Raw genomic sequence first — 19,316 nt, 5'->3', positions numbered from 1 at the left:
TAGGATCAATTGTTTTTTTAGTTCACCCATATAAGCGACTAAACGTTAGGATATCTCCACCTCTGCTATTTATTTTTTTAAATCAAATGGGTTAACTGCACTTAAGGGGAACTTATGCTGCTGATGCATTTTTCCCCACTATGTCAAACTGTGGTTTTCCTGACACATATTCATAACCCTCACTGTTAGAGTTTTCCTAGACGCAGTACAACACATTCAATAATTGTACTTTTGGCTTGTGTGTCAACAACTGGCTCGCCATATTGGTCGGTGGTGGTGGTCTACCAAAATTAAACGTGTATTAATTCTGAGAATGTTGCACGGTTTAAACTGTGACCAGCAAACATGTACTCCAAAGACACATACAAGTTTTCTGTGGTTTATGGTCAGTTCCCGTTGGGTCGCTCAGTTTATACTCTTTTGCCCTGTCTTTCTCTCACTGTCTCTCTCTCATGTACACACACACACACACACACACACACACACACACACACACACACACACACACACACACACACAGGATGTGTATTCAGTGGCTTGGTCAAATTCAATATAAGCTGCTGTTGAGGGGCAGGTTAATGTTTGGAGGACAAAGCTTATCTGCTACATTGTTGAGTAATTCTACAACGAATGACTATTCACATTTCTGCACATTCATACCATTCATATTGCACTAGTTTGTTATGATCGAGTATTTAACAGAATATTTTTAGCTTATCCTGTGCAGGTTGTTAGGAGTTTTTGAGCCAGAGACACACTGGAAACAGTTCACAAAGATGCATAATTAACTCCCTCAGGGCTTTCAGTTGGCAGCCATCCTCCCCTGAAATCCTGCAGCACCAGGTTGCCAACATGGCTGGATTAACTCGGTAGGAAGCCCCATGGCAAAAACTTGCTGTTGGGCCCCTGTTAGCCCTGGTTTGATTCCAGGTGGGGGCATTTGCAGCATGTCAAAAACCTCTCTCTCACTCCCATGTTTATTGTCTGTATCTCATTTTGCTATCCCATAAAGGCAAAATGCCACAAAAAAATGAGCTTGGGAAAAGGGAGGATGAAAGTAGCAGATGTGACAGGCCATGATTGTCAACAGCTGCTAACACACCCACCTATGATACATGATAATATATTCCTTATGGTCCCAACATCAGGAAAAGCACAGATGTAAATAATAAAATTAATGATTGCTGAGTTCTCTTTAGCTCCTTCAGTTTCAGGGTCCTGGTATCGTGCATACTGGCTCACTGTCATGGTTTACTGGGACACGTGAATAGAACATAGCCATAGTTAAAGTTATATATAAAAAAAAAAAATAGTAAAGTATGTATTTGAATTTTATTACCTGACTTTCTTACAACTTATTTGAACACAAGCAAAAATTGCTTTGATTACTTTTGCATCTTTATTCAGTCTGAAGGTTTCCTGTCTTGTTTGATGATTAGCAACTTATTACAAGAGAAAGTGACATTTCCTGAGAACAGCTGAACTGTGCAGCAGCCAGTATTTTATGAAATTGAAAACACACTTGCATTTGTGCTTGTGTGGGATGGGTATACACAGTAACTTTCCACTTTCAGTCTGTAACTTTCCACTGCAGCAGAGGCTGTGGTTAATGTCTTTTGAACTGACTGAGTGCTAGCATGTGGAGGGCTGTTGTGGTGCCTTCACTGACATGGTGTTGCCCTCAGGCAAAACACTACCTTTTTGGCCGTCACAGAAGAGAGAAGAGGAGAAAAGAGGAGACCCGCTGCTCCAATTCCAGCTCCTGATGTGTGCCTGGACGTCACAGCCCACTGGATGATTATGGCTGAAAAGAAGGGGAGATGCAAGGTACTAGGGTGCGCAGTGCCCGAAATGTGATGTCCCCCTCTGTCCCACATCCTCCATCCCTCCTGAGGTTCCACACAGAGTTGGAAATGAGAGTGTACTTTGTCAAAAAGAAAAACACTGATTCAAACAATAACCCACACAAACACACACTCAGACACACTGAAACATACACAAACACTTGCACATACCGTATACCTGCACAGACAGGATAACCCCTCCACGCACAGACAACAAGTACAAGTTTTACTTTGACATTGCTTCCTTTCTATTATAGCTCATACATCACAAGCTACATTAAATCACAAAATATGTCTTATAAATTGCAGGTGACTGTAAACACAGCCAGTACTGAATATATATGAGTGATAGCATTATTATCCATAACCAGACAGATCGGGTAATTTTGCTTACACCCTGGTTACTTAAGAAGGATCAGAACACAAGTATAGTATATTGATATTTAAAGACACCCTGTCAGAGCTATATGTGAAATAAGGCACACTACAACCCCCAGTTTTTAATGTTGTGGGTTGAAAGACCGACTGACTTATGCTGAGTTTGCCAGGCGGGGAGGGACTAATAAAAAATGGTAATGTTTACCATGTTCCCAATTGTAGTTTAGTGTGGTACCATTTTAACATTTGCCAATTAGCACTAAACACAGAGTACGGCTGAGGCTGATGTGAATATCAATACTTTTGCAGGTATTTAGTCATAAAGCAAAGCACTGAAAAAAATGAAATTGTGATCAGATGATGGCGTTAGATTAAAAAGTTAATGGATGGCCAAAGTTATTACAATTCATTCTGTGGGGAACAAAAATGTTCAAAATTACATGGCAATCCATCCAATAGTTGGTGAGATATTTCAGTCTGGACCAAAGTGGTGGACCGACTAAAAAAAGATTGTGTTGGGTGTGTTTTTGTAGTGTCAAGTTGGAATGTAGTTAACTGTTAACACACAATAGCCCTCATGTACAGATCCTGGTTGAGGCCTTTAATGGAGCAGAAAAAGCAGTTTGGTTAGATGTTTTTCATTCATTAAGTGATGACCTGTGAGTGTTAAAATGGTGTGAAGGTCAACAGTGACTACTGCTGTGCTATGCAGTTTAGGGAGAGAACAACTACATCATGCAAGTAGTACATCATATGGAGGTATGTGCACCAAGGTCAGTGTCAAACAAAACACACCAGACTTCGGAGCAAAAAAATTCTAATTCATAGTAAATGATCCAGATCTGCCCCAAACCTTAATAGGTTCTTCCCTGGCCCATGCCCCATCCCTCCACCAAGTTCAGTGCAAATCAGTTCAATACTTTTTGCGTAATCCTGCTGACAAACAAACCAACAAACAACATAACCTCCTTGGTGGAGGTAATAATTAGTCGGCGTGAGCCTATTTCTAATCTCATGAACTCAATGTGAACCTGTAGGAACACTTTGCAGGCAATTAAACTTTAATTTTGGTAGAAAAAAGGTGAGCAGCAGTCATTAAAGTCGTTAAACAGCAGATATTAAATGAACGGAGACTGATTTAGGTAGTTCCATCCTTATTTTTATTGTGCAAAACAGATGGTAAGAACCAGGTGTAAGAACTATCTATAGTTAATGCGGGAAGATAATTTGGAACTGGCACTTCAGATAATTCCTGAGAAAATCCACACCGGCCACATTCAGAAATACCAGTTAAAAAAAAACTACAAACAAACAAAAACCCAATGACTAGATCTCATTAAATGCTTATTTTCCTAAGACATACTTGTGTGCAGCTTAGAACATGTTGTATTACTTTTCAACAGTTTGTTTGAGCATTAGGACATACATCATGTATATGTGTTTTAATAACAAAGTATTACTCTCCAAAATTTTGATGTGTTGAATATGCCCTTTCAAATACAAAAGACGAAAAGGAAGAAAAATAAAACTATAGGGTAAGATACACATTTCCAGTAAAATGAAAATTAAGGCAAAGTCACTGCAAGTTTCACATTCACTATGAATTTCCGTATCATGAAAACATCTCCATGGGGACAAATTCAAGAATATGTTATTGTATCTGTACACAACAAAAGAACATATGTCACAGTCAAATGTAATGAGATTTTAACTGTTTCATATACATTACATATTCGTAATATACATAAAGAAATTCATATCTGTATTGCTAAATTTGCATTAAACAATGACATGTAAAACCATCTGTACATCCCCCTCTGTGCTAACACGTAGTATACTGCACACTACCAGCAGTGATAGCAAATTACATACTAACATGTAATATAATAGTATCCTGTGGTGTCTTGGTAAATTCAAAACAGTGGTGTTTTATATCATTTTCTGTGTGATTTTCACACAGAAAATGACAAAACTGTAAAATGTGACCGAAAATATTCAATTAGCATTAGCTCTGAAGATACAACATTTATGTATAAGATTATGATAGAGGCTTATTTTTAATTTGTAATTTGTTATCACTTGGATTTTTATGTGTAATCCTACAATTATATTTGCTGTCACTTCCATGACAAATGTCCTTCAGTTTTAGGTCTGTCACTATGTTTAAAGTATGCCTGCTGTATGGATAAGTGTTAGCACAGTCGACTGGGTAAGTTACCAGTGGGACAAGCATGTTTTGGGGTACTTCTTTAAAAAAATATATAATACTTTATATGTAACATGATTTTTTGTTGTCGAGGCTAAAGGGAAAATACCACAGTAATTTCTTGTACAAAAACAAGTGCTTTAATTTAATCAAGTTCTCTGTTTATCTAAGGACTCTACTCTTACAGTGTTATGAAGCAGTAAATAAAAGTCATACCAAACTCTTTTTGGTTCTGAAGCATCACAGAATGACCAGCTGCCAATATGCAAAGCACTGGACCCATACCAAAGCCCCTGTGGTTACTTCTACCTGAGTGTATGCCTTGCTAGCCAGTCGTGGGCTGCAGTTCAGACATGTGGATTGTCTAACCAAGTAATGGAATGGTGATTGCATGATTAACCACAGCAGATGGGGGATGGTGGGGTGCTCGTCTTCATCACAGGTCTCTCCTACAGGGATACTCTAAGTATGCTTCAAAGTGCTGGCTCGATTGCTGAACACCCTCAGAAAATCCCATTTAATGAGAAATTTCGGAGTCTGAGCATATTCCAAATCTATTCGTAAAACGCTGACAAAAAAATTTGGATCCAATTTTGCGGGAAAAAGAAACATGGCAAGAAGAATGACCCAAATCCTTTACTTTATATAAAGGAGGCCTTTTGAACATGGAAATTTGCAGTTTAACAAAATGTTGAAAAGCTGAGAAAAAACTGAATGACAGCTTCTCTGCAGACATTTCCTGCTTGTGGATTATGGACAAACGTGGCCCACTGCTTGGAATTAATGGAGCCTATAAGGAGAAATAGATAAAGAGAAAGATCCCCACAGAGCAAATCACCACCAGTGCTATGTTCAGGATGATTCTGGTTTGTGGAGGTTCATAGAGAAGCTCCTCCGTGATCTTCCCCAGTTCCTGAACCGTAATGACCTGGTCTTCGGATTGTTTCTCCTGGAAGCCGCAGAGCCACTCTAAACCCTTCATACACCTTCCACCCTCCACTCCTCTTCCTCCAAAGCAACCCTCTTCTTCCTCAATCCTATCCCCCACTCCTCTCGCTTCTCTTTCTTCTACCATTTTGGGGTCAGTATTCAGTGCATAGCCACCATGGACTGGATGTTGGGTTTCTGTGTCAGTGGCTATGATAGCATGACCATTTCTTGGGTGAGCATTTTCTTGATAGGCCTCAATGCCTAGCTTGTTTGGGTGGTCTTGACACTTTTCTTTACCAAGCTCACTGGTTCCATTTAAGGTTCCATGGCTAAGAAGTTTCAAAGTATTGACATCTTCTCCAGCTTTATCTTTTCCTTGCTTTTTTAGCCTCTTTCTCTTGTTTAACCCCCACAGAGTAGTTGTTTTGATTTGTTCTTTTCCGGGAGGAGGAGTGCAGAGACTCACAACAACTGTAACCAAAGTTGACACCCAAAACAAGATGGCTGCCACATACATGAAATGGACATCTTTGATGAAGGATGGCCGCTCATCAGGCTGGTCACAGTGTGGTTCACGGTAAACAAATGCCAGCACCAGACGCAGTGCGCCGAGTGCAAACCCTACCATGCCGCCCCAAAAGGCACCTGTCTCATTACAGCGATGCCACAGGACACCAAGCAAGAAGAGAGCAGCTATGGGTGGAGTCAGATAATCTGATACTTCTTGGATGTAATAGAAAATCTGGCCTCCCTGCATTTTAATGATGACTGGCACCCAGGCAATGCTGATGATCACCATAAAAATCACAAACAGTCTGCCAACTATCACAAGCTCTCTGGAGGACACCTGCTTCCTTAACATCTTGTAAATATCCAGTGTGAATATGGTGCTTGCTGAGTTGAAGATGGAGTCTAAGTCACTCATTAGAGCTGCGATCATGACAGCCATCATTAGACCGCGGAGACCGACAGGCATCACTGACATGACGAGCCGTGGGTAAGCCACATTGCTACAGCCAGCCGCAGAACCGCACACATCCATGCAGTGCTCTGGAGTGATACAAGCCAACTCATCAGCAAAGAAGATCCTGGAAATCATACCTGGAATCATGATGATAAATAATTCAGACATTTAGTGAGTCTACAGTCAGGTGTCACTCAAAAATCAATCAATGGCTGTACCTGGGATGACAATGATAAACATAGGCAGGATTTTCAGAAAGCCAGCCATGATCGTAGAACCTTTGGCATGGGCGATGTTCTTTGCTGCCAGAACCCGCTGTATAATCACTTGATCTGCACACCAGTACCTGGAACACATGATGAGAATGATTAGAGTTAACAACTAGTCCGCCACATAGTATCAAAGTGTATTACAACCAAGATGACAGTTCAATCCCCATTATCTGTGCTCTTTGTACTGGACTCCAAAGGCAAGCTTTCTGAGCAAGAAACAGGCATATTGCTAGACTAGGGACATTTTTTAACACGCTGTCTCAAGGGATGATCTGTCAGTCTACAAATTTGGTCCAGACTGAACAATTACAAGATGGATTGCCATGAACTTTTGTAAAGATATCCGTGGCCCCCAGAGGACTATGATGATCCCCTGATTTTTCATCTAGCACTACCATTAGGTTAACATTTTTGTTTTTTAGTGAAATGTCACAACAAATATTGAATGGTGTTGCTATGAAATTTGGTACAGATATTCATGGCACCCAGAGGATGCATCCAAATGACTTTGGTCATCCCCTGACTTTTCATCCAGTGTCACCAGCAGTTCATTGTTTTCATTAATCTAATCAAATATCTCAAAATCCACTCTATGGATTACTGACTTTGGTGAACCCCTGACTTTTCCTCTAGTGTTACATTGGTGTGAAATTGGTCATTTTGAGTGAAATGTTTTGCTAATTAGTAAATGCTACTTGCTGTAATATGCTAATCTAATATGGTGAACATGGAAACCCAGTATACCTGCTAATCATGTTAACTGTTAGTATTGTCACTTTGAGCATGTTAGCATGCAGATGTTAGCATTTAGCTTAAAGCACCCCTGTGTCCAAGTACAGCCTCACAGAGGCACAAGGGTACAAGCCTGATATTGGCACAAGAAGAAAGACCTGGTGATTTAGGATAAATCTTCTGGGGGCCATGAATATTCTACAGAAGACTGAACCACTTAAAAATTCTGTCTACATGGAAAGACTTAGACAAGTACCAAATAGAGGCAGGAGTCTGGCCCAGCAAAAAACCAGGCCAAGGCAGGTCTGGATCCCTTGGGCCTCGAAGGATCTTCAATGCATCTGGCTTCGGGTTGAGGTGGTGGTGGCAGGATTCAGAATACGTCAGGTTGGGTGAAGACAGCAAGATGGCAGTGATGTTTGGAGTGGCCTGCATGTACTTGATCCTCACCCCTTAAAATGACATGGCAGGACATGGTTTAAAATAGTGAACGTATCCAGATCAAACTGTAGTTTATTCAGGAACATGGTATAAATGCTATAACTTCAATGCACAAAGGACCTTCAAGTCCTCCCACTTTGAAGAGGCTGATGCCTGTAAGACATAGTGCTCCGGCGATCATAACGAATGCCTGGATTGTGTCCGTGTAGATGACAGCAACCAGACCTCCAGTGACTGTCAGCAAAGCAGTCATGGCGATGAGCAGGATGATGGACAAATAGAGGTTCCACCCTAAAGATTCCTGGATAAACAAGGCCCCAGCATAGAGGTCCACAGACAACTTGGTGAAGATGTAGAGGATGAGAGATAATGCGGCAAAATACACCTTCAGTCGCCTCCCACCGTACCTTTTGGACAGGTACTCTGGCATGGTGTAAACTCCAGAATGAATATAGACAGGGATAAACATCCAGCCTAACAACTGGAGCAATAATAGAGCATTGAATTCCCATGCCGCCACACTGAACCCACTAGCAGCACCAGATCCCGCAAGTCCAATAAAATGCTCACTTCCTATGTTGCTGACGAATAGAGAAGCTCCTACAGCCACCCAGTTCATGGAGCGACCAGCGAGGAAGTAGCCGCTCACTGTGCTCCGATTGGCTTTCCACATGGCCAGGAAGCCGATCGCTAGCACCAGGATGAAGTAGACTGCTACAACAATAATATCTGCCACTTCCATGGTGGTAGTGGTGGCCATGTTTGAACACTTTTGTAGCTGTTCAACAAAACTGATTTAACTTCTGAGTTATTTGAAGAGTAGCACTGTTGTTTCCTGATGCACAGTCTTTGCACTTTATATCTAGTTTTGACACCACATGTAAAAAGAAGGGGCAGATAAACTTTCCACTAATTTAAGTTCAAAAATTTCTCTTTAAATCTGACCTTTGGGTGTCAAACAGTGGCCAATTGGTGCTACTCGCTTTGTAGGCGGAGCTGGGCAACAAATTAATCATATATATTTCCCTGCACATTGTTATATGCACAGTATAAAGCAGTCATAAAGGGAGATGTGATTTAAATGTTTCTTCTAAGAAAATATTTTAAATAGTCTTCCAAGTTTTAGATCTTTTGTAGTTAGCCTCAGCTTTGTGAATCGATGCAGGTTGTGGCTTCACATCTTACAAAATGGCAGTGCATTGTATCTGCATTTTGACTGAAGGAGCCAAAAGAGAATGAGGTCATCTGGATCCTGAAACAAACAGAAATGTACAAATAAAATTAATCTTATTTCCAAAGCAATGCAAATGATGCTGTAACCAGTGAAAGTGATGGATAAGACAACAGGAAAACTCGGCATGGGGAACATTGTGGTATATTAATGATTTAAACTACCCTCAGACTAAAACAGTATATTGGCACCTGCTGCCAGTGCAACTAAGCTGCCAAAGGTGGGTGCACTTTTTCAACATCTGAATTTCCATATAACTATGGAAAAAGCTGGTCAACACGCAACAACATCACACTAGGTTCACAATTACTCTACTACAATGCAGTTAACCCCAAACCTGAATGAGTTTTCTTTGTGTTCAGTTAGTGAAACATGTGTGTACACCACTACAAACATTTCCGTAAGAGCCATTTATCTAAAACAGATTAAGGCTTATCTATCCTTAAGAGAGCTAGACAAGCCAAGAGACCAGTCAAACGACTGCCAATTAATGCATTTGCATGATGTAATCCTGTCCTTACATAATAAAAGTGTGATGTATAGATGAGATCTGCCATGATTTTTTTTTAGTATTGCCTTCATACTTTCAAAGTTTATGGTTGCAATTCACAGCGCTATTAATCCAGACATATGTTCAGTTTGGACCCTTAAGAAAAATTATAAATTCATATATATGAATGTTTTATTTCCTTCTTTTGTGCACAAGAGCCATATCTAGTATAATTTGGTAGGCATTCAGTTGAATCAATAAATAAGTATTGGTAAAAACTTGTGCAAAACACGTGTTGGGCACAATATTTTATCTCTTAGTAAGAGAGAGCTATTTTCACAACCCCGTAAAGTTGAGGGACTTAAAAAATAACGGTCAAAATTGAAGCAGCAGAGGCCAAGATATCCTGGCTTTTCCTGGCTCCAAAATCTCTCTTGTTCAGATCAAGCATCTCTGCCTCTTCTACTATGTCACTTTATTTTATTTTGCCTGTGCAGTTGTATTATTTTTTCCAATAAAAAATATGTTATAAAAGTATCCATGAATGATATTTAAATTTGATAAATGAGGAAAAGTCTTGACTAATGCAACCCCTGGTTATATCAAGACCCCTGCAAGCTGTGTAAACACAGAAAACATGTTTCTTTTCTTTTCGGTCCTGTCTTTCCGATGCACCTGCACAGCAGAGCCTTTCATAGAGCCGAGTGTTCCCTCGTGTCTGCGGCCCTTTCGGAGGGTGGAAGTGGCTGGAAATGACAGACAGCTGTTTGTGCTCTGTTTATGAGAAGTGGAGCACTCAGCACTCAACCCTTTCTGCCATGCTATCCTTGACGTCACCACAGACAGTGCTGTTAAAGGGGAAAAGGTTCTACAATGACTCCTGGCCCATAGCTCGAGGCTATTAATTTTAAAGTGTGGCAAGCTGGCGTACTGATGTTTGTAGAGGTGGGGGAAATCACATCTCAGCTGATCGCAGTTGATAGCGATTAATTGATTGTAGTGTCTGTTAGTAGTGCTCTCACTAGCCTTGTTACAATCCTCTAGTATGAGGGTTCTGCATTAGGGCTGGTGTTTTTGTTTGTTTCCCCTGTTTGTTGCTGAGCGGAGTGCTCTGTTCTGTGGTGGACAACTAGTCTTTGGAAAATCAGAATCTCTCCACATGACTTCCCCCTATAGGCTTTATTTTAGCTGTATGTACAGGCAGCATGAAAATGCTCCCCCCGTGTAAACGGCTGGGAACAACAGCATCAGTGACATTTCCTCACCAGAGAAAACAGTGAATTTCCAGTGTTTGCAGAGTTTGCTCTTGATGCTACTTGCAACGGAGTCAAGATTGGTTTTAACTAATTAGTACAAGGCCAACAGACTTCTTGAGAGGAATGTTGGGTAAACAGAGGTTTTGTCAATTTTCTTTGGACACCTTTGTCCAACAAGGACCTGCAGTGAGGTTTGATAACATACGTTTAGCTTTTAACATGACTATTTCATTCCATTAAACGTGGGGACTTGTGGCTGCTCCACTCTTTAGGCCATAGGCTTTCAAGGGAATTTGAATCTGTGGCATATCCATCATATTCCCAAAGGGTTCATGTAATATTACTAATCCACTCTAAGTGGGTGTACGGTGTCACTTGTTTACCATCATATTCCAGAATATTCCCACACTTTTTATGGAAAGTATGTGGTTGCTGTGCTTTATACCTTTAAAATGCGTATGATTTATCTAGTCTTTCTGTAATACTTACTGCACTTTCTGTGGCAGTGCAAGTAATAGAACATATAATTGTAATGAACCGTTTCCTGACTGATCCCTCAGTTATTAAATGTGGAATATGTTGTTGCTGTGCTTCATTAAAGCATAGCTTCTATGATTGTCGTATTACTGTAATGCTTCCAAGTGAATATGTTGAGTTACAAAAAAAAAAAAAAAAAAGGCTACAAGACTCAATTCGTATTAATTAAATTCAGCAAATCACAAAACTATTTTTCTTATAATAAAACAGCTGTTCTCCGCGTCTGACCGGTCCATCGCGGTATTTCGGCCGCAATTAAACGACCGGCCTTCAAACGAGTGGAGACTAACCTGCTGGACTGCTGCTGCCGCTCGTGTCGTCCCCCGGTCGGCTTTTTTTCCCCCTTGAGGCGGTGAGTGTCGGCGCCGGACCGCTTGGAGACCCGGACCGGTGACAGCTGGCAGGGTCCTCAGCCTAATAAAGGGGGAGCTGGAGTCCCCGCCCACAGCCGCAGAGGCAGCGGCGGCGGCGGCGGCGGCAGCGGCATCAGAAAGAATACTACACATGCTGGCATATCCCCACTTCGTGGTTGGTGCGTTTATATTTTTGCACGACGCTCTTCTTACACCGCCTCATCGTTTGGAAAAAGCAAGTGGATTTGTGGTTGTAGGCTGCTCAGGGCAACAGGTGTCAAACGGGGATCAGAAATGGGTTTCCAGCTGCAGTTTCCTCTCAGGGCCGCCAGATGGTGGCACAAAGAAAACTGACTGCATTGGCGTGACTGAGGTTAGGAAGAGATCCTGGAAATGTCAATTAAACTAAGGTTAAGGTGTGGTTAAATGTAGGCAACAAAAATGCTTGGTTAAGATTAAGGGAAAGGTTACAGTAAAAAAAAAAAAAATATATATATATATATATATATATATATATATATTGACGGCAGGTCTGTGAAAGAACAAGGACTCTGGTCTCCTGCATGGAACTCGAACCACAAGTCAGATATAATAAACATAATACCAGTGATACTGAGCTGTACAAAGCAGTGTTACCAAATTAGATTACTGAGTAAAAGTCAAGGCAGCTGTTTGTTTTTGGGTTTTTTTTTCACTGACGTTTATGCTCCAGATTTGAGGGATTTCTGACACAAAATTTGACTGTTAATTCAACACTTCCCTGGAACAGATTTAACAGAAACATAATAATAAAAGCTTCATAAAGGCAGGCGTCATTAATATAGTGTATCGGATTGGATTAAGCAGTCCTCATGACCTCTTAATAGATAGTAATGAAGTTTTCTGTTATTCTTCAACATATTTTCTGTCAGCAGTCTTAATCATCCTTCCCTGGCATCTTTGTCCACAGTTGTCTCATGATATATTGGTTACTGTGTACTGTACTGTGCTCGTCAAGTTGTTGTGTTCCAGTCTTTTACTTTAAGCACATGACTTGATTAATAAACCAAACGTGGATATTTTTCCAATTAGGACAAGCACATGATGCAGCTTGTTGGAACTCACATGGATCCGGTACACACCGAGACACACTAGCACACGCCGTTAATCATAAACCCACCTGTTCAGACAATGTGTGAGAACGTGGACACTGCCTGACTTGGCACTGATACAAGTGTCTGCATGAGTATTGTTTTGCGTGTCCGTGTGTATGGTTTGCACTTACGCATCTAACTTTGCATTTACACCTGCATGACTTTATTTTATTGGGTTGCCATGTGCATGCATGCAACATTTTGTATTTCCAGGTGTGTGTGTGTGTGTGTGTGTGCACTTGTACTTTTATCTTCGTGAGGACCAGGTTGAGTTTCAGACCTTGGGAGTGAGGACTAATTTTTGCCCGGTCCTCACAAGTTTAAATGTCTGACTTGGTTTTAGGGTTCAGGTTAGAATTAGTTTAAGGTTAGGTTTCCGTTAAGGTATTTAGTTGTGATGGTTAAGGTTAGGGTAAGGGGCAAGGGAAGGCATTGAGTGTCAATGAGTGTCCTCACAAAGATAGAAGTACAAGTGTGTGTGTGTGTGTGTGTGTGTGTGTGTGTGTGTGTGTGTGTGTGTGTGTGTGTGTGTGTGTGTGTGTGTGTGTGTGTGTTGACCAGGAACACCTTATTACCCATTACCGAGTCAGGGGGGACCTTATTTTGACAGGAAAGAGCTGTTTCTGCACACACACCATGATTTTGCACTTTTCATAAACTACAAGCCATAAACTGTATGAAATTGAGGCAGGGGCCTTCAGGGAGCAGAGAGTCACAATGACTTCGGTTTTTGTCAGATCCCAACAAAATGTTGAAGTTACAGTGGACAAAAATTTCAATCAAGTGTAACATATAGAGTATCACTTCTTTTCGAGAGAAACCGAGATTTCTGAAACTCAAGTTTAATTTCGAAACACAGAACAGTGGATAATTAATCAGTGTTGTAAAAAAAAAAAAAAAAAAGATCCTGCCATCTCAGTGAGGATTTCATTCAGTTTTATGGTGCAGGAGGAGCATTGTTTCTGGGATTTTTTGTTATAAGACAAGGACTTTCTTGATGCTCCAACTCTGCGCTCTCCATACAGGTCAAATGTAACTCCCCTTCTAGCATAAAAAAAACTAACTGGAAGACATGGCCACAAGCTAAAAGGTGTAGCAAATTTTATGACCGTATGACTGCAGTTCACGATCGTTTTACAGGTGCAGTAACGCTGATGTGTTTTCAGGAGGGCAGGTTTGTTTCGCTCTCACGCTGACTCACGACAATGAAGCCATCTTTACACTTTCGAAGCCAGTGTTCGGGTTTTTCTGTTGGACCTTTAGGCAGTGACTCTGGGGAAGGGGGCTGATCAGTAGGCAGGCGTTCTTTTAGGAGATCTGAAGTATACCCCCCTTTAAGCACGCACGGATTACTGACCATGCCAATTAGACTGGCGCCCAGGGGCCTCAGATCACCAGAGGTTATGGCTGCTGGTGCTCTGTTTAGCCACTAGATGACGCTGAAATCTAGGCAGCACCGTGGAGCCCTCGAGAGGCAGAAGCCCAGCCACTGTACGAGGAGGAGGATAAGACAGTAAGACGTTCTACTGACCCCCAGGGAAATCCCAGGTCCATACAGCAGCGTAATGGAAGAACACATCAAAGAATAAAAACATGAATATAAATTTGGAATATTACCTCCCCATTTACTCCGCTCACCCATTAAGGCGGGATTAAGGCTGTGGTGTTTTGGTTAAATTTCTAATTCTAATGTGGTCGCAGCGAAGACAGGAAAATCCCAGATTGGTGTTTAATTTTTTTGATTATATTAAAAACAGACTTTAAACAGACTTTGAACTTACCCAAATAGCAATATCAGCAAAAGTATTTGCTTTAAGTTTTGCTATATGCCTTTGGTACTAAAAATGTGCTGCTAACGTTAAGGTTACAAATATATTTTTTAAAGTCTCTTTTGAAGCAGACCGATAAATGAAATGATTAAAAATCCTAAATTTGAGGACTCATAAAATAAAGATTTCTGATGTAGATTTATTTGCTGTAACAGTGAAAGTTTATCTTTAACGAGATTAAGATAATTAAATTCTTCTCGCCATCAAAATGTACAGTCATTTTTATTCCCTTAGACAAGGTTAATAATAAAATTATTTTCAAATCTTGTAGATCCAACGTAAGGATAAATGAAAGTCCTCCAGTTTAGTCTGTTTCATCATTATGCTTCCAGTGGCAATGACAACACTTTCGTGGTTCATGTGGCTGTTGTTGGTATAATTTAATGTGGGTGGGAAAAGTGGTGCGTAAGACATCATGAGTGGTGAAATAAACAGCTGCACCACCGACTCAAGATCCAGCCACTCAACTGTTATCTTGCAACTACAAACCACCAAAAAACAACGGTCGGCAGATCTCAGCCCAGCTGAGCATCCCGGTGAGATTTTGGAGCATCTTCTTACACCGGTGGGATCAAAACATCAGATGAGGGAATATCTTTTGGTTGGAATGGCGAAACGAAGGAGAATCTACGGCGCGGAGCAATGAAGCTGTTCTTATCTAAATAACACACTTCATTTGCCACCCAGCTGTACATACGCAGACGAGAGTTATTGGTCTTGTGTGGAACTATGTGATGTTTCAATTCTTAGACTGTAGATGGCGCCGCTCTTCTTCTGAACGGACAGCACCACTGGCTCCCTGCTCTGACGGCTCCTGTTTTATTTCCCTGAAATGACTCTCTAGTGGGATTTTTTAACAGTTTTAGGTTACTTACTCTTAAAATAAAACATTCCTACAGTATTACAGTAATGTAAAGTATTATTTCTTTGGATATGAGATGGATTGAAAATTATGATCCAATTTACAGCAGAATCAGATTTAATATCAAATTCAGCCCGTGTCAGTTCTTTATCTCTGGTCCCTGTATCATTGCTCTAAAATGTTTTCTGCTCTACCCCTGTTTCTTCAAACTTAAAATCTCTCTTCACAAAGACTAAGAAAGAGAGACCAGGGCTCTTTTCTTTACCAATCAAATATTAATGGACCATTTTTGCGGTGAAATACTGACTTGAAATTTCAAAAAAGCCACACTTTCAGTAAAACATACGCAAACGGGTATCCCTGCTGAGGAAAACCAGAACATCAGATAAAAGACAGTTTTTACAGACTATGTTTAATCTCATCCCTCAGCATCTCCGCGTGCCCATGATACTTCGGCATCCCTGCTTTCAGTTGATTGACAGACGGAGAAAAAACAGCTAAACATGACTTATTGGCTCTAGTTCAGTATTTTTGAAGCTGCAGAGTTTATGCTGCTGAGGCTGCAACAATATTACAGATTGTAAAGTAACAGAAATCACACAGCCTTTTACATGCTGTTAGCCAACTGCTACTACTGTAATGTAATATAATGTAATCCCCTGGCCCCCCAAAGACCCAAGTTTCAATTTTGTTAGCATTTTTGTGATTTTTTTTTTTGGTCTTATGCACAGTATCAATTAAAACAATAAGGACCTTTTAAGGAATAGTCCGACATTTTAGGATATATAATTATTTGCTTTCTTGCTGAGACTAACATGAGAGGATTCGTACCACTCTCATTTCTGTGCAGTAAATATGCAGCTGGAGCCAGCAGCCGGTTGGCTTAGCTGAGCATAATGACTGGAAACAGGGGGAAACAGCTAGCCTGGCTCTGTCCAAAGGTAACAAAGTCTGTCTACCAGCTAAATCTAAAGCTCACTAATGAACACACAAGCGTATTTCCCAAAATGCTGACCTATTTCTTTAAGGCTCTGTCTTGGAAAGGGGCTTGGTCTCAAAATCTGCTTTTATTATTTCAGTTGATATTTTGAATACATGGTGCCTACTCTTAAATAATGTCATGTTTAATCTAATTACCATAAAGTAAATGGCAAATGGCAAACAGGGGGAATTGTATTATAAAATTGGAGTCCGTTTCTGGGTAAAATACAGCATGTGTATGAAGCAGTTATACTTCTGATGGCTACTGAAAGGCAACATACAGTGAACAGAGAGTGCGAGAAATGGGGGGGGGGGGGTCAGTAGGGTGCCACTATGTGAGATTTGGTGTGAATCTGCAGGATGGAAAAAGACATTTCTCTGCAGCACAGAGAAGAGGAAGGAGGAGGAGGAGGAGGAGGGCGCTATTCTTCTCCTAACACAAACAGAGCTGAAGCGTTCAGAGTTGCTGGCGATGGCAGATGGTGGAGGGAATGAAAGGCAGATGGAAAAATCACTTCCAACATGTTTATCATCGTCAAGAAGTGTGTGTGTGTGTGTGTGTGTGTGTGTGTGTGTGTGTGTAAGGGGGGGTGATTCCCCCGGGGTTAATGAAAAATGTGATTGAATTTTGAAAAACATTAGCACTAACAGTCGCGAGGAAGAGGCTTTACATTGTGTGTATGTTGGTCGTGTATCTTGTGTGTGTTTTTTTTCTCAGGGTAAATAAAGGTTCAGCGAGTCTTTGCAAAACACAGGACATCAGGAAAGTTGTTTACCTAGATATTGCAATCGCCACTACTGAGCTATATTCTGTTAACATGGTGACAAGAAATAGGATGTTTAGATGTATTTTTAATGTACAATCTACTTAAGCTACATCTTTCGATACTTATTGCATGCAATTTTGTATGTAACTGTTTATTCTTGTAATGACGTTACATATGCAGTTATACATTTGGGGAAATCTCTGCCCCATTTTTTAAATCTTAATAATTAATTAACCTAAATGTATTCTCTCTATTAATCACGTTATCTATTTTCTCTATTAATCACCACCAAATATTCATGTTTGAGAGGCTGGAACCACTGAATCTTTGGCGGTATTGCATTAAAAAAAAAAAAAGATTTTAACACATCGATTATCAAAATAGTTAATTTTCCTGTCGATCAACTTTATATTAACAGTATTCGCAGAACATTCACACCCAATGTGTTTTAAGGTTACATTCATACCAAATTATGTTCAAACTTGCCGTTCAGGAATAGTCTTTTTTTGCAGCAGCAGAAGATAAGAGTCTTTGAAGGTTTTAAAAACTACACTAAACCTGCTGATTACAACTGAAACTATTCGGTTAAACTCAGCGGGAAACAGTAACATTAGCATCGCTTAGCATTAGCTTCCAAGCTACGCTGTAAACTGAACCCCTGAAATCTTAATGAAAATGTACAGTCTGACGTTGCCATGGTAATAAGTTTACGTTCACAGCTGTTGCTATAGTGATTCGTGCGCGAGTGCAGAGAGGGTACGTCATGGTTCAGACTGTGCGTTTGTGTGTGTGTGTGTGTGTGTGTGTGTGTGTGTGTGTGTGTGCGCGCGCGCGTGTGTTTGTGAGTGTTTGTGTGTGCGTGACAGAGAGTAAGAGAAGCGGCTGAGAAACTTGAGAAACACACATGACTTGGTGACCTCGGCAAACACACCACTGACAGCATGAAGCAGACAGTCTGAGGATTCCTCGGTGTGTGTGTGTGTGTGTGTGTGTGTGTGTGTGTGAAAGACAGAAAATCAAGGAGAGAGAGAGAGAGAGATGCTTAGGTTGGAACAGAAAGTTATTTTTGAAGCAAACCCAAAGAATAAAAATATATTTCGCTGTTATTGCGCAAAACACTTAAATTAGTTATTAGCTGCCGTCGTCTGTAATGTAGCCTATCAGTTGCTACAATCGGAGCATGAAGATAAAACAAGATATCGTACCGCCAAATCTTGGTTAAACTGTAAGTCAATTGTAGGTTTCTGTTTCTGTTGGCATCCTGCTGTTGGCTGTGATGCACGGTTCACGTAGGCAGTCAAGGTACTTCACAAACCCCTTGTGGCGCGCTGGGCTTGGCGACCGCCGCAGTTTCCGTCAAAAACCTCACTCCGTCACGGACTCATAACTCCGCTAGATCCGAACACACGGCCACGATACACGTTTTTGGATTCAGCGTGGCTTACACCAGGACACGATTACCCTGTGGAAACGCGGTATAATAAACGTCGGGAAAAGACGCTCCTTGAAAACTGCAGAACTTGCCGGAGAATCATCACATTTCCAAGTTTTCTTCGGTAGCAGAGTAATCCAGTGATCGTTGTCCGCACATCCATGGGTACATTGCAAACAGGAACTGCTAATAGCTCATTCGGCATACTTTCAATGGTGCAAATTTGTCTAAATCTAAACAAATATATCAAATTGTAGCCCACAACTGATTAACTGACTCCACGACAACTTCCTGTTTAGAGCCCCAAAGAACTCACCAAATTATTATGATTATGGCACTGTAGTTTCGTAGGAGTGACAAAATACATTTTTCCACTGTCAACATTTTTGACAGTATGACTTAGACTGTCTCATCGAAATGGTTCTTATATTCTTGGAACACTGACACTCTCCTCTATCCATTCATGCGCAGCTATTTGTCCTGTGCTCTAAGGAATCATTTCCGGGCATAACTGAGATGCTCAAAGTAAAGAACACTATATGAAAAGGTTTTCGAGGAAGCCCTCTGGAACCCAGCGGTTTTTCGATAGAAATCAGATTTAGGTTCTTACTAATCTTCAGCTGTTTGGCCTCAGACAGAAACAATCAGGAGGCTGTCAAATTGTTTATGGTTATAGCA

General features: G+C 40.8%; 1 protein-coding gene across 1 annotated transcript; it reads right to left on the bottom strand.

The window, feature by feature from the left end:
* Positions 1–5,186: 5,186 nt before the first annotated feature.
* On the bottom strand, positions 5,187–8,627 carry slc5a3a (solute carrier family 5 member 3a). Its single transcript, XM_040142149.1, has 4 exons — positions 7,888–8,627; positions 7,583–7,778; positions 6,541–6,668; positions 5,187–6,459 (listed from the first exon to the last, which is right to left on the bottom strand). The coding sequence occupies exons 1-4, from the start codon at positions 8,525–8,527 to the stop codon at positions 5,219–5,221; spliced, it is 2,205 nt and encodes a 734-aa protein (XP_039998083.1). The 5' UTR covers positions 8,528–8,627; the 3' UTR covers positions 5,187–5,218.
* Between the last annotated feature and the right edge of the window lie 10,689 nt (positions 8,628–19,316).

Source organism: Xiphias gladius, chromosome 13 (genome assembly GCF_016859285.1).
Source record: "Xiphias gladius isolate SHS-SW01 ecotype Sanya breed wild chromosome 13, ASM1685928v1, whole genome shotgun sequence".
Classification (NCBI taxonomy): Eukaryota; Metazoa; Chordata; class Actinopteri; order Istiophoriformes; family Xiphiidae; genus Xiphias; species Xiphias gladius.
The sequence above is the reverse complement of the archived record's forward strand: the minus strand, read 5'-3'. Positions and strand labels throughout refer to the sequence as shown.